This window comes from Salvelinus sp. IW2-2015, linkage group LG18 (genome assembly GCF_002910315.2).
Source record: "Salvelinus sp. IW2-2015 linkage group LG18, ASM291031v2, whole genome shotgun sequence".
Classification (NCBI taxonomy): domain Eukaryota; kingdom Metazoa; phylum Chordata; class Actinopteri; order Salmoniformes; family Salmonidae; genus Salvelinus; species Salvelinus sp. IW2-2015.
The window spans coordinates 46,464,092-46,478,012 of record NC_036858.1 but is presented as its reverse complement, the minus strand read 5'-3'; the positions used below and the strand labels follow the sequence as shown (position 1 = coordinate 46,478,012).

At 41.9% G+C, this 13,921-nt stretch overlaps 1 protein-coding gene across 1 annotated transcript; it reads right to left on the bottom strand.

Moving 5' to 3' along the window:
* Window positions 1–9,554: 9,554 nt before the first annotated feature.
* LOC111978341 (VIP peptides-like) lies at window positions 9,555–13,290 on the bottom strand. The gene is made up of 6 exons (XM_024008351.2): window positions 13,133–13,290; window positions 12,492–12,596; window positions 11,730–11,834; window positions 11,127–11,258; window positions 10,889–10,991; window positions 9,555–10,402 (listed from the first exon to the last, which is right to left on the bottom strand). Coding segments are annotated over exons 1-6 (456 nt in total). The 5' UTR covers window positions 13,135–13,290; the 3' UTR covers window positions 9,555–10,393.
* Between the last annotated feature and the right edge of the window lie 631 nt (window positions 13,291–13,921).

The window sequence follows — 13,921 nt, the reverse complement described above, 5'->3', positions numbered from 1 at the left end:
CATGCAAATTGAATTAAATGTTTAATGGATGCCCCAAATGCCATCTCCATCTTTCAGGACACTGCATTTGACTGTGCGTATGTATCAGATGGCCTTTTTGCTCTCAGCACACCAGATAATTGATCTCTTAGCTGCCCTTTCCAGGACAGAGCACCACATGGGTCATTCATTACTCTGATTTATTGAACTCCAGCGACACTGGGACACTTCTCCAAATGAAAGCTCATAATTGAAGTAATTAGACTTTCACACAATCAGGTGTTTACCTATTGTTTACCATCCCTGTTTACGTCAACAGTGGAATTGTGTATGAGTCATACAAGGCTTGTAACTAGTTACGACAGTAACTTACTTTCACTGATCTGATTCGGACAATTTTCTGATAGTAGCCTTTTTTCTGCCATGACAAAACAGACAATTTCCATGATTGTGTTTGTCAACATCTGCAGCGACAGTCTTATGTACAAGCAATACTTTCCCTGTTTCCACAAAGATGCATAGGTAGATACACTATATACAGTACACACAAGTATGTGGAGACCCCTTCAAATTAGTGGATTTGGCTATTTCATCCACACCCGTTGCTGACAGGTGTATACAATCGAGCACACAGCCATGCAATCTCCATAGACAAACATTGACAGTAGAATGGCCTTACTGAAAAGCTCAGTGACATAGGATGCCACCTTTCCAACAAGTCAGTTCGTAAAATTTCTGCCCTTGTTAGAGCTGCCCCGGTCAACTGGAAGTGCTGTTATTGTGAAGTGAAAATGTCTAGGAGCACAAATGGCTCAGCCGCGAAGTGGTAGGCCACACAAGCACACAGAACGGGACCGCCAAGACCTGAAGTGCGTAGCACGTAAAAATCATCTGTCCTCACTAATGAGTTCCAAATTGCCTTTGGAAGCAACGTCAGCACAAGAACTGTTCGTCAGGTGCTTAATGAAATGGGTTTCCATGGCCGAGCAGCCGCACACAAGCCTAAGATCATCATGCGCAATGTCAAGCGTCGGCTGGAATGGTGTAAAGCTCGCCACCATTGGACTCTGGAGCAGTGGAAACCTTCTCTGGAGTGATAAATCACACTTCACCATCTGGCAGTCGGACGAATCTGGGTTTGGCGGATACCAGGAGAATGTTACCTGCCCCAATGCATGCCAACTGTAAAGTTTGGTGGAGGAGGAATAATGGTCTGAGTGTTTTTAATGGTTCGGGCTAGGCCCCTTATTCTTAACACTACAGCATACGATTACATTTTAAACGATTCTGTGGTTCCAAATTTGTCGCAACATTTTGGGGAAGGCCCTTTCCTGTTTCAGCATGACAATGCCCTTGTGCACGAGGTCCATACAGAAATGGTTTGTCGAGATCGGTGTGGAAGAAATTGACTGGCCTAAACAGAGCCCTGACCTCAACCCCATCGAACACCTTTGGGATGAATTGGAACGCCAACTGCGAGCCAGGCCTAATCGCCCAACATCAGTGCCCAATCTCACTAATGCTCTTGTGGCTGAATGGACTAAGTCCCTGCAGCAATATTCAAACATCTAGTGGAAAGATTTCCCAGAAGAGTGTTGTTATAGCAGCAAAGGGGGGACCAACTCCATACGTGCACCTTTACTACACGGAACCCTACTAATCCATCACTGCTGGTCTGCCGACGGAACCGCACGAGGAGGCTCTGCACGAGGAGGCTACAACAGACTTCTTCCGTCGCGACGGCCCGCTAGCTGTCTGAATCGCCGTGTCTCCAGCCAGCTTAACTACTCACTGGACCCCTATGATCACTCGGCTACGCATGCCTCTCCCTAATGTCAATATGCCTTGTCCATTGCTGTTCTGGTTAGTGATTATTGTCTTATTTCACTGTAGAGGCTCTAGCCCTGCTATATATGCCTTAGCTAACCCTTCAGTTCCACCTCCCACACATGCGGTGACATCACCTGGTTTAAATTATGTTTCTAGAGACAATATCTCTCTCATCGTCACTCTATGCCTAGGTTAACCTCCACTCTATTCACATCCTACCATACCTTTGTCTGTACATTATACCTTGAATCTATTATATCGCGTCCAGAAACCTGCTCCTTTTACTCTCTGTTCCGAACGTACTAGACGACCAGTTCTTATAGCCTTTAGTCGTACCCTTACCCTTACCCTACTCCTCCTCTGTTCCTCTGGTGATGTAGAGGTTAATCCAGGCCCAGCAGTGCCTAGCTCCACTCCCATTCCCCAGGCGCTCTCATTTGTTGACTTCTGTAACCGTAAAAGCCTTGGTTTCATGCATGTTAACATTAGAAGCCTCCTCCCTAAGTTTGTTTTATTCACTGCCTTAGCACACTCTGCCAACCCGGATGTCCTAGCCATGTCTGAATCCTGGTTTAGGAAGACCACCAAAACCCCAGAAATTTCCATCCCTAACTTTAACATTTTCCGACAAGATAGAACTGCCAAAGGGGGCGGAGTGGCAATCTACTGCAGAGATAGCCTGCAAAGTTCTGTCATACTATCCAGGTCTGTATCCAAACAATTCGAGCTTCTACTTCTAAAAATCCACCTTTCCAGAAACAAGTCTCTCACCGTTGCCGTTTGCTATAGACCACCCTCTGCCCCCAGCTGTGCCCTGGACACCATATGTGAATTGATTGCCCCCCATATCTTCAGAGCTCGTGCTGCTAGGTGACCTAAACTGGTCACATGCTTAACACCCCGGCCATCCTACAATCTAAGCTTGATGCCCTCAATCTCACACAAATTATCAATAACCTACCGGGTACAACCCCAAATCCGTAAACATGGGCACCCCCATAGATATCATCCTAACCAACTTGCCCTCCAAATACACCTCTGCAGTCTTCAACCAAGATCTCAGCGATCACTGCCTCGTTGCCTGCATCCGTAATGGGTCTGCGGTCAAACGACCACCCCTCATCACTGTCAAACGCTCCCTAAAACACTTCAGCGAGCAGGCCTTTCTAATCGACCTGGCTCGGTATCCTGGAAGGATATTGACCTCATCCCGTCAGTAGAGGATGCCTGGTTATTCTTTAAAAGTGCCTTCCTCACCATCTTAAATAAGCATGCCCCATTCAAAAAATGTAGAACCATGAACAGATATAGCCCTTGGTTCACTCCAGACCTCCAGACCTCACTCTAGACTGCCCTTGACCAGCACAAAAACATCCTGTGGCGTACTGCATTAGCATCAAATAGCCCCCGTGATATGCAACTTTTCAGGGAATTTAGGAACCAATATACATACACAAGCAGTTAGGAAAACTAAGGCTAGCATTTTCAAACAGAAATTTGCATCCTGTAGAACAAACTCCAAAAAGTTCTGGGACACTGTAAAGTCCATGGAGAATAATAGCACCTCCTCCCAGCTGCCCACTGCACTGAGGCTAGGAAACACTGTCACCACCGATAAATCCACAATAATTGAGAATTTCAATAAGCATTTTTCTCCGGCTGGCCATGCTTTCCACCTGGCTACCCTTACCCCGGTCAACTGCCCTGCACCCCCCACAGAAACTCGCCCAAGCCTCCCCCATTTCTCCTTTACCCAAATCCAGATAGCTGATGTTCTGACAGAGCTGCAAAATCTGGACCCCTACAAATCAGCCGGGCTAGACAATCTCTCTTTTTAAAATTATCTGCCGAAATTGTTGCAACCCCTATTATTAGCCTGTTCAACCTCTCTTTCGTATCGTCTGAGATCCCCAAAGATTGGAAAGCTGCCGCGGTCATCCCCCTCTTCAAAGGGGGAGACACTCTAGACCCAAACTGCTACAGACCTATATCTATCCTACCCTGCCTTTCTAAGGTCTTCGAAAGCTAAGTTAACAAACAGATCACCGACCATTTTGAATCCCACCGTACCTTCTCCGCTATGCAATCTGGCTTCCAAGCTGGTCATGGGTGCACCTCAGCCACGCTCAAGGTCCTAAACGATATCATAACTGCCATCGATAAGAGACAATATCGTTCAGCCGTATTCATTGACCTGGCCAAGGCTTTCGACTCTGTCAATCACCACATTCTTATCGGCAGACTCAACAGCCTTGGTTTCTCAAATGACCGCCTCGCCTGGTTCACCAACTACTTCTCTGATAGAGTTCAGTGTGTCAAATCAGAGGGCCTGCTGTCCGGACCTCTGGCAGTCTCTGTGGGGGTGCCACATGGTTCAATTCTCGGGCCGACTCTCTGCTCTGTATACATCAATGATGTCGCTCTTGCTGCTGGTGATTCTCTGATCCACCTCTACGCAGACGACACCGTTCTGTATACTTCTGGCCCTTCTTTGGACACTGTGCTAACTAACCTCCAGACGAACTTCAATGCCATACAACTCTCCTTCCGTGCTCTTAAATGCAAGTAAAACTAAATGCATGCTCTTCAACCGATCACTGCCCACACCTGCCCGCCCGTCCATCATCACTACTCTGGACGGTTCTGACCTAGAATATGTGAACAACTACAAATATCTAGGTGTCTGGTTAGACTGTAAACTCTCCTTCTAGACCCACAATAAGCATCTCCAATCCAAAATTAAATCTAGACTCGGCTTCCTATTTCGCAACAAAGCATCCTTCACTCATGCTGCCAAACATACCCTCGTAAAACTGACTATCCTACCGATAATCGACTTCGGCGATGTCATTTACAAAATAGCCTCCAACCCTCTACTCAACAAATTGGATGCAGTCTATCACAGTGCCGTCCGTTTTGTCACCAAAGCCCCATATTACTACCCACCACTGCGACCTGTACACTCTCGTTGGCTGGCCCTCGCTTCATACTCATCGCCAAACCCACTGGCTCCAGTGTTTAATTGCTATATCGTAATTACCTCGCCATTATGGCCTATTTTATTGCCTTACCTCCCTTATCTTACCTCATTTTCACACACTGTATATATACTTTTTTCCTACTGTATTATTGACTGTATGTTTGTTTATTCCATGTGTAACTCTGTGTTGCTATATGTGTCGAACTGCTTTGCTTTATCTTGACCAGGTCGCAGTTGTAAATGAGAACTTGTTCTCAACTAGTCTACCTGGTTAAATAAAGGTGAAAGGAAATATATGAATGCCCATGATTTTGGAATGAGATGTTCGACGAGCATGTTTCCACATACGTTTGGCCATGTAGTGTATGATGTGTGTGTCCTGACCTTCAGGTTTGCCATGGCCTTATAGAGCAGTTTGACAGTCTGGAACCCAGCGCCCAGAGACAACAGCCTATACAATTAGCCTGAATGACGGTTTCATGAGCCAGAGGAATTCTGAACATGTTCCTCTGTAGTGTGACTGAGGGGGCATTGTGATCGACAGATCTTCCACTCTACTAGAACATTGGGGTAAGGCTGGCTGTTTGGGTAATTTCGCTAGCCTGACAGCCCATCCATATTGCTCCAGCCAAACGCCACGTCATTAGTGTTTCTGAATCTCCTTTCCTCCCCAACGTCTTGTAGTGAACACTGACCCTTCTGATTGGTCACAGAAACTGATGGGTTGTGCCAGAGCCGGCCTAAACAAATCATGAGTCACATTAAATACAGTACCTGCGAAGGGCCTCCCAAGTGGTGCAGCTGTCTAAGGTATCACTACAGACCCGGGTTCGATCCCAGGCTGTGTCACAACCGGCTGTGATCTGCGAATAGAACACAATCGCCTCAATCTCTCACTAAAGATAGGAAAACAGCAGCAGAAACTACAGATCACTTCCTCCTTCATTGTCAAACTTATGAACATCATAGGCAAACACTCAGAAGAACAATCACATCCCTGGGAATAAGCTTCACCCTCTCCAATTTACTGAAAACCCGGCCAGAACAGACTGTAATCCATTTAGCAGTCATTTCCTTCCTCCAGTCATGTAGGCTAGTGCAGAATCTAAGAACACCTCCATAGTCTCATCACACTCCAACCCGGTAGGTGGCGGCAATAAACCTAATACTGGTTCTCACACTGCCATAAAGCCCCAACGCAGAAGAACAAGACAGTACAGTATGACGAGAGGAAATCCCTTATCACACTTGTAGGCGATGTCATGGCGTTGGCTAGCTAAAATCAAGATGTAGAAACACGTCATCGGGTCTAACGTTCATCTCGTGCCAAAAGCCACTCCTTCAATATAAGGTCATTTTTATGAAAATGAAAACGTGTCAGTTTGTCACTTTCGCGAGGTTGGAGTAATAACATGTTCAACTACTTAAGATGTTGTCTCGAATCTAGGTTGTGCCTTCAGATTTTGAGAAAATTAACAACTAAGGAAGAACCTTTCACTCTCTCATTGACTTCTCAAACCCCATCGCAGCGTTCCCAGAGGTCTTGCGGTGTTGCACCTTTGGGTTTAGAAACGCTGTGATCACGTCATTGGCTTTCATCAAACTCTGTGCTTTCATACTCTGTTTAGAGATGATCCAATTGCTGATGAATTTGTTTTGTACAACGCCTCTCATCTAGGCAACCATTTAGCTACCTTTCTCTATTCTCTGCTTCTCTCTCAACCTCATATGTCTCAGAATGTGATGGTGAAAAGCACACATCATTAATCACACACAGTGGTTGATGCGCATGTACAGACACAACCCGCAGGTTGGTGTATGATGGAGCTTTGGACGATGTGACACTGATAAGGAGTGACCGGCACCTGTCGCCCGGCCATATGTCACACAGCCAAAGGTCGATCCCGTTACACGCTGTCACAAACATTATGTGGCAACACCGCTGGGCAAGAAACAGGGAGTGGGGTGGCCAGGAAGAAGTACTATCCCCCCTTGAAATCAGCAACCCCCCCCCCCAAACACTCTGATCCCCTGAGTCAAGACTGAATCACCACACACTGACCGTATCATTAGAGTGTAAAACTGGTCTAGGAAGAGTGGCCCAACACTCAACTAAGTAATTACCAAGATATGTTGAGAGCATTAGAAGGGTACACTTATCAGGATGCCAGTCACATTGCGACTGAATATTTGTTTTCCCACATTGAGAAAGAAGTGTGGTTGGAGGGCTGGGTGGAAAGGCATAGGTACATACTGTAAACGCAGGGGCATACACACACACTGTCCATTTGTCCATATCTGTAAGGATGGGTCGCTTTACTGGTAGTGTTCCAATTACTGCCCGGAGCCCGTGAGAGCAGTCAGTTAGAGCTCAGAGTAAAAATGCTGGACCTGACCGTGCTTGAGCCTCTCTATTTTTACACCCAGGGGGCCTGCAGGGGCCATTAAGATCAACAGTAATGAGAGTTAATGAGTCTGGCCTCCACAAGGCAGAGAATAATGACATATCATTCGCTTTACACTGGGGAGTGGACACAAAAACACACATATGCACAGGCCAGTGGTGGCTGGTGACACTTTAAATGGGGAGGATGGGGTTCATAGTAATGGCTGGAACGGAATAAATTAAATGATCTCAAACACATAAAACACATGGTTTCCATGTGTTTGATACCGTTCAATTTACACCACTCCATTCATTATTATGACCCGTCCTTCCCTCACCAGCCTCCTCTGGTGCAGACACGCACACACACACACACACACACACACACACACACACACACACACACACACACACACACACACACACACACACATTATTTTACTTATTGGGGATTGATTGAATAGGGCCCTAAGGTTGACCACCCTATTCAACTGGAAATGTTTGTGTCTTTGTTTGCTGTCCTTAGTCACCGCCATGGAGTTTTGCTTAACCCCAAGCACCGTAACGATGGGAATATGATGTGACAAATTGAGATGCATGGAGCCCAGAAGAAACTTTATCAGTGTAAAGTGTTTTTGTTTGCCCTGCCTTCAGAGAACATGGTTGTTGGTGATACTGAAAGATGATGGAAAACAAAACCAACCAGTGCACAGCACTGCTGTATTTGATTTATAAGGACATTTAATAATCACAAAGATAGGTAATGTCAAATTGTGCTTGAAACAGGTGCATGGTTACCACAGCAATGTGGTGAGAGGATAGTTTTGATAATGTGTTGGTCAAAGGAATCATCATGTGATTGTTTTCCATATCTACAATATGTGGATCCCTGTACATACTGTTGGAATTGTTGTTTCCTGGTAATTAAAAGCTTTGACATAAATGCAACTTGACAGTGATTTGAATGTATTTTCTCATTTTAGATCCCACATAAGTCCCTGCTAATAATGTCATTTAATTTTGACCCCCCTCCCCCCTCCCAGCGTATTGCTTATGACATTTATGAGTCAAATATCCTGTGCCATTTCGATACTTGTAAACACACTGAGTCATGACTTTTGTGGCACGTTTTCACACTGGCTTCGATGATTCTAACATAGTGAGTATTCATCCCAAAATAATGTAGTAAATGTGATTGTGTTTTTTGTTCATATGAGTTAAGAATTTAACATCACCATGTAAGAGGGTTAGTGAACACTTTTTTACTTGTCGATGAAGAAAGCACATTCTATTCAAAGAGGTAGGATAGTAGGTCTCATACCATGCCAGAAACTATACAGTGAACTAAGCATTGTACAATTAAGCAATAAGGCACGAAGGGATGTGGTATATGGCCAATATACCACGGCTAAGGGATGTTCTTAAGCACGACGCAACGCGGAGTGCCTGGTACAGCCCTTAGCTGTGGTATATTGGCCATATACCACAAACCCCCGAGGTACCTTATTGTTATTATAAAATGGTTAACAACGTAATTAGAGCAGTAAAAATAAATGTTTTGTCATACTCATGGTATACGGTCTGATATACCATGGCTGTCAGCCAATCAGCATTCAGGGCTCGAACCACCCAGTTTATAATACATTATAGTCAATGACATGGATTGTTTACAGTCCTTTTCACTCCCATGGTTACACTTAGCTTGTTAGGAGGCCGAGGAGGCCATCAAAATAGCCCTGGCGGCTGGCACGGATTACGATAGTGATTGTACACAGGTTAACATACAGTGAGATAGACACACTACCACACCATATGTAGCCTACACTGTATACATGCTGAGGCCAATGCATATTGCAAAACAATTTTACCTTGATCAATATGCTTACTATGTAACTGTAAATAACGACCAAAATATATTTTAAAATAACTATCATAATATGTCAATGCTTCATAATGCAAATTGGATATGTTCATTGTGATTGAGATTATACTTATAGAGGTGAGATTAGAGGTGTACACAAATGTCATGTCTGTTCAGGTCCCTATTTTTATATATATATATTTATACATTTCTCTAGCAAAAAGCTAAATGTAGATGTAAAATCCAAGGCTATTCTTTGTTATTCATTATGCCAATTGAATCCTTCTATAATGGCAAGAAGAATCACACATAAAAACAATTGCACAAGTATAGCCTATGTCATTTTATTCACTGAATATATTCGAAGTTACATTCGTTTAAAAAATGGAACAATAATTCTCGCTTTGTGGAAACAATCTTTCTCACAGTCCTCTAATAATTTTGATGATTAGAAGACAGCCTATGATTTATCTATGTCTGTTGAAATAAATCTATGTAAATGTGTATCTGTTATGCTATTCTTTGTCTCATGTCTTTGAAGTGAATAATGAAAAAAGTTAAGATCCGTGCCAACCTTAATTGAGACAGAAGGTAGTTACATTCAAGTCCTTCTCTATGTTTTGATCATTTGATCTGATAGCCAATAACATGCTAATTTAGCATTTGTATTGTCATGAAACTGATCATGTCATTTCAAATGGTATGAAGTTGATATGAAATGAAATCAAATGTAGTATTCTTTGTTTACCATCTTCATTCAGGTGAGCAGGTCATCAAAGCACATGTTGAGTGCAACTAGAAGTTTGTGGTGTAATTTGTCCTTTTGTGCAATACTTTTTCACATGAAAAGAAATAATCAACATCAATATTGACTTACAAAATTACTCAGCTTTGAAAAATAAATGGACATCTTTTATTTGGATGCACGGTTTTACATAACTAAATGCTCTAGGTAAGTTTATGCACAAGGTATAGCGTTGTTCCACATGGATATGAAGTGATTATATGCATCAGTGTCGCTCTAAATGTGGTCCTCTACTGTAGGAGCTGATTATACTTTATACCAATATAAAGTTTGTTTTAGGAATGCATTTATTGAACTACCATTTACAGTCCTGGTCAAAGCAAATCTATCTGATCCCAGGTGGACGTATATAGTATTTACTGTGGCCTACATCTTCAGACCAATATTTGTAGTTTTAGTATATCTTGTATACAATGTAAACATTTCCTTTATACTGTAGAGATAACCACACTTGACTTTGAAACATGTCCATTGTTGAAGAACTTAAATATTGTTTTGGATGGCAAATCGATGAGGTTGATGGATTGAGGTAATCGCACCAGTGGGTCTTCCTCAGAGTGGCTGAAAAAGACAGTTGGAGCAGAGGGAAAGAGTGAGGGAGAGAGGGAGGAAGAGAAAGGTGCAGATAATTGATTATTGATCAGAATAGTGAGAGAATCACAAGTACATTCAACAGAGTTTCAAATCATGGTATGAGAAGACGTGATAAGGGCATTCATTTAGTAGAAACATCATACTCTATTGCCCATACATTTTCAATAGCTGAGCTCCTGTAGTAAAATGAAAGTAGCCCTATGGCTATACAGTATGTTCTTAGCAGTACAATGTACTGTAAATGCAGCTACGTTTGTCCCACTACAACTCCACTATACAGATGTCAGGTCTTGCTGTCTGTATGCGTAGCAGTGCGACCACACTGTGTTCCATACCCTCTCTATGCAATGACCACCACAGTAACAACCCAATTGATATGGCGTTCAACTAAACTTATAAATGAGAGTGGAGTGAAAGTGAATGGAGAAGGAGGAGGAGAGAGACTGAACCTACCAATTGGAAGTTATTGAGAAGGTGATCTACATCGACGTCATCATAGCTCTCAAGAAATGAGGGCTCACTTCTGGATTCTTCTTGCATGGGAGGGTCTTCTTGACTGAAAAGACAAGAAGGGTACATTTGACTTTCCTCACACTGTGGAGGCACACTGCAAAAATGCACATTCGGACATACACATGCATGCACACTGGCAAACACACAATACATTATTGTGCTCTGTACTTGTTCCCACCTTCTCTTTCCCGTCAGAACTGAGTTCAGGTATTTCTTCACAGCCATCTGTTTGCGGAAGCGACTGTAGTTGTCTGTGAAAATGGCATCTGAGTGGCGCTTCACTGGTACCTGGTCCTCCATCATATCATCACTGTGACAAATTAACCATAACACATTTTAGTCCATCATTTTTGAGACATTTGCTAACCTGTTTTGGCTTTTACTGAACTTATCCAATAAATAGGGGTTTTTAAACCAGAAGTAAATCACAATTGTGATGACAAATATAATACAATTACAACAATTGAGATTATTAACCGTTTTCAAGGCAGATATGCTAATACAACTTTTTTAAGGATATTTCAATTTTTTTTCAATGAGACTAAAATCCCAAAATAGGCATACCGGAAGAACATTTTGTGGAATATATATTTCTGTCATGATTCCTGACTCTAAATGTTTTCAATAAACCTGAATGTCCCTGAAAATATGTTGATATCAATATTATCATACTGTTAAAATACTTTGAATTCGAGTTTAATAGGGGCATTAAACTCTGCGCGCTAATCTGAAGGAAAAGCATAAACTACAGTCTACCTGACTCGCATAAACTACAGTCTACCTGACTCGCTTTCCAATCAAGGATTCCAGGTACCGCCGCGCCGATAGCTGTCCAAGAAGTTTGCTGTATCCACTTGTAAAGAGACCGTCTGCGTGTCTCGTCGGTCTGCCAACAGATTAAAACAGTTATTAGTCACACTGTCTAGCATAAATCTGAAAAGGTGGTTTAGGAGTCATTTATGGGCGGAGCGTTTCAATAGGCTAATATTGGGGTAAAACAAATATGGGCCTATGTCGATTACTCTTAGACAATACCAAAACGACATTAAGTCACGAGGCAGACATTTTTTGTATCCTGACATTCAATATTCCATTGGAAGAAATGACCACGTTCCACTGATTATTCATCACTTTCTTAATCATCCAGAGAACACAATCAATATTCACGTATATGAAAGTAGCCTGTGGAAAACAATTACATAACATTTCTCAAGACTTAAATGTTATTGTTAGAAAGTACTATTGTTCTAGGATATAGTCGACGAATTAATTGTTGACTATCTTGTTTATGGATTAACCCAGATTTAGAATAAGTTAAAACACGTTAACACTATAGCCTATAATGTATTTGTCCATGATGATATAAATTCCTATTGGTACACATAAAGTTATTGGCCGATAGCCTATAATAGAAAAAGTTAGTACATCGTTGCAGTTCTTGAACTCTTTGGCAAAAGTAACTAATGATGCTCTTTTAAACCTTTATGTCCTCATGCACAAAAACAATACATTTTTAAATGAGTAATAGTGGTATTATTCCTACCTCATAGATGCATATGGCAAACACTGAGTCCGGGAATATAACACACTGCACAGGGCTATTAGGAAAAGGAGCTGGGAGCCGTTCCTTTGTAACATCGCTTTATACCTGTAAAAAGAGATATGGGTTTCATTCAATAATGTTTCTTTCAGATAGCCTACATTCTTATGGTCAATATGAAAACGAGAGGGAATTCTTAAAACTATTGTTTCGTCATTCGGTACCACGTTATGCACAGAAAAACAAGTTTATCAACACTTTCTATTGTATATTTTTAAGGAATAAGAGTAAACCAGATGCGCAAACCACAAGATTCAAGTTCGCCAATTGTGCTACCCAGTGACACCAGAAAACAAAAACGTTGAAAATGAAGACAAATGTGCAGTTGCGCACGTATCCAATTGGTGAGGACTTGTTTTCAACTATTGTATGAACATTTGTTTATGTGATCAAATGCTAATGCCAATCAAAAATAATTCTTATATTTGGAATCAATAACTATTTACAGTTATTTATTTGCTGGAAGATGGATACAATGACAAAAACTTTAGAATATAGAATGTGATGTGAAGCCTAACTGAAAAGAATATCTAACAAATATCATAATTATCAAAAACCAATAGCATCATTTGAAAAAGTCTTACATTTTCTTTAGTAAATGATCTGCTGTTCCTCTTGGGTACCGGGTGCTGTCCAAGGTCCTGGAATACTTTGTGTTTGTATCTCCTAGAGAAGTCACGGAACACTGTTCAGTACCTCAGTTGCTTCTTCGCTGGTCAGCGTCTCTTACTATACCTTCAACCCTTCCCTCGTTTTATACATCTGAATACTTTTCATCAAGCAGGAAGGCAATCAGATTTGATCAGGGTTGATACGTCATATAAGTCCCATTGGGAGTGATGCATTCGTCATTGGCTTGTTGGCATGTTCATTCAAATCAACCTTATGGTAAAATTAGGTTTTGCTCATACAATAATTCCTTATTTCATATCATGGGGGTTGACTCATCTTATATTATACACATTTGAAATGGTATAGGCCTAATAGTAATGAATAGGGGGAAACAAAGCACTAAGATACATAAACAGTAAAAATACCTTTTAACATTTGGTAAGCAAAGTAAATATAATGTTATACACAATGTGGACACAGTGGCTATTTCCATCTCCCCAGATTGTATTTCCGGTACATAACTTGAAATTGGTTTATGTCATTTTGTGATATCTTGGACTATAACTCCCTCTGAGTGGTTGTACAGTGTCTGCATGATAGCCACGAAGAAAAAAACAATTCTTGAAACCATGAATAGTCTTTATCAGTTTCAGCACCTACATCTCCTTCCCTTTCTCCTCTTCTACCACCTCTCTCCACCTTTCTCATCTCATCATCTTTCTAATCTATATCACTCTCTCCTCCTAACCACACTCTCCTCC

What these genes read in the sequence shown, in the direction of transcription:
- LOC111978341 (XM_024008351.2), bottom strand. An exon ending in TTGCCATATGCATCTATGAG is followed by an intron (nt 11,835 to 12,491) that starts GTAGGAATAATA and finishes ATCTGTTGGCAG; the next exon opens with ACCGACGAGACACGCAGACG. An exon ending in GTTCTGACGGGAAAGAGAAG is followed by an intron (nt 10,992 to 11,126) that starts GTGGGAACAAGT and finishes TTGTCTTTTCAG; the next exon opens with TCAAGAAGACCCTCCCATGC.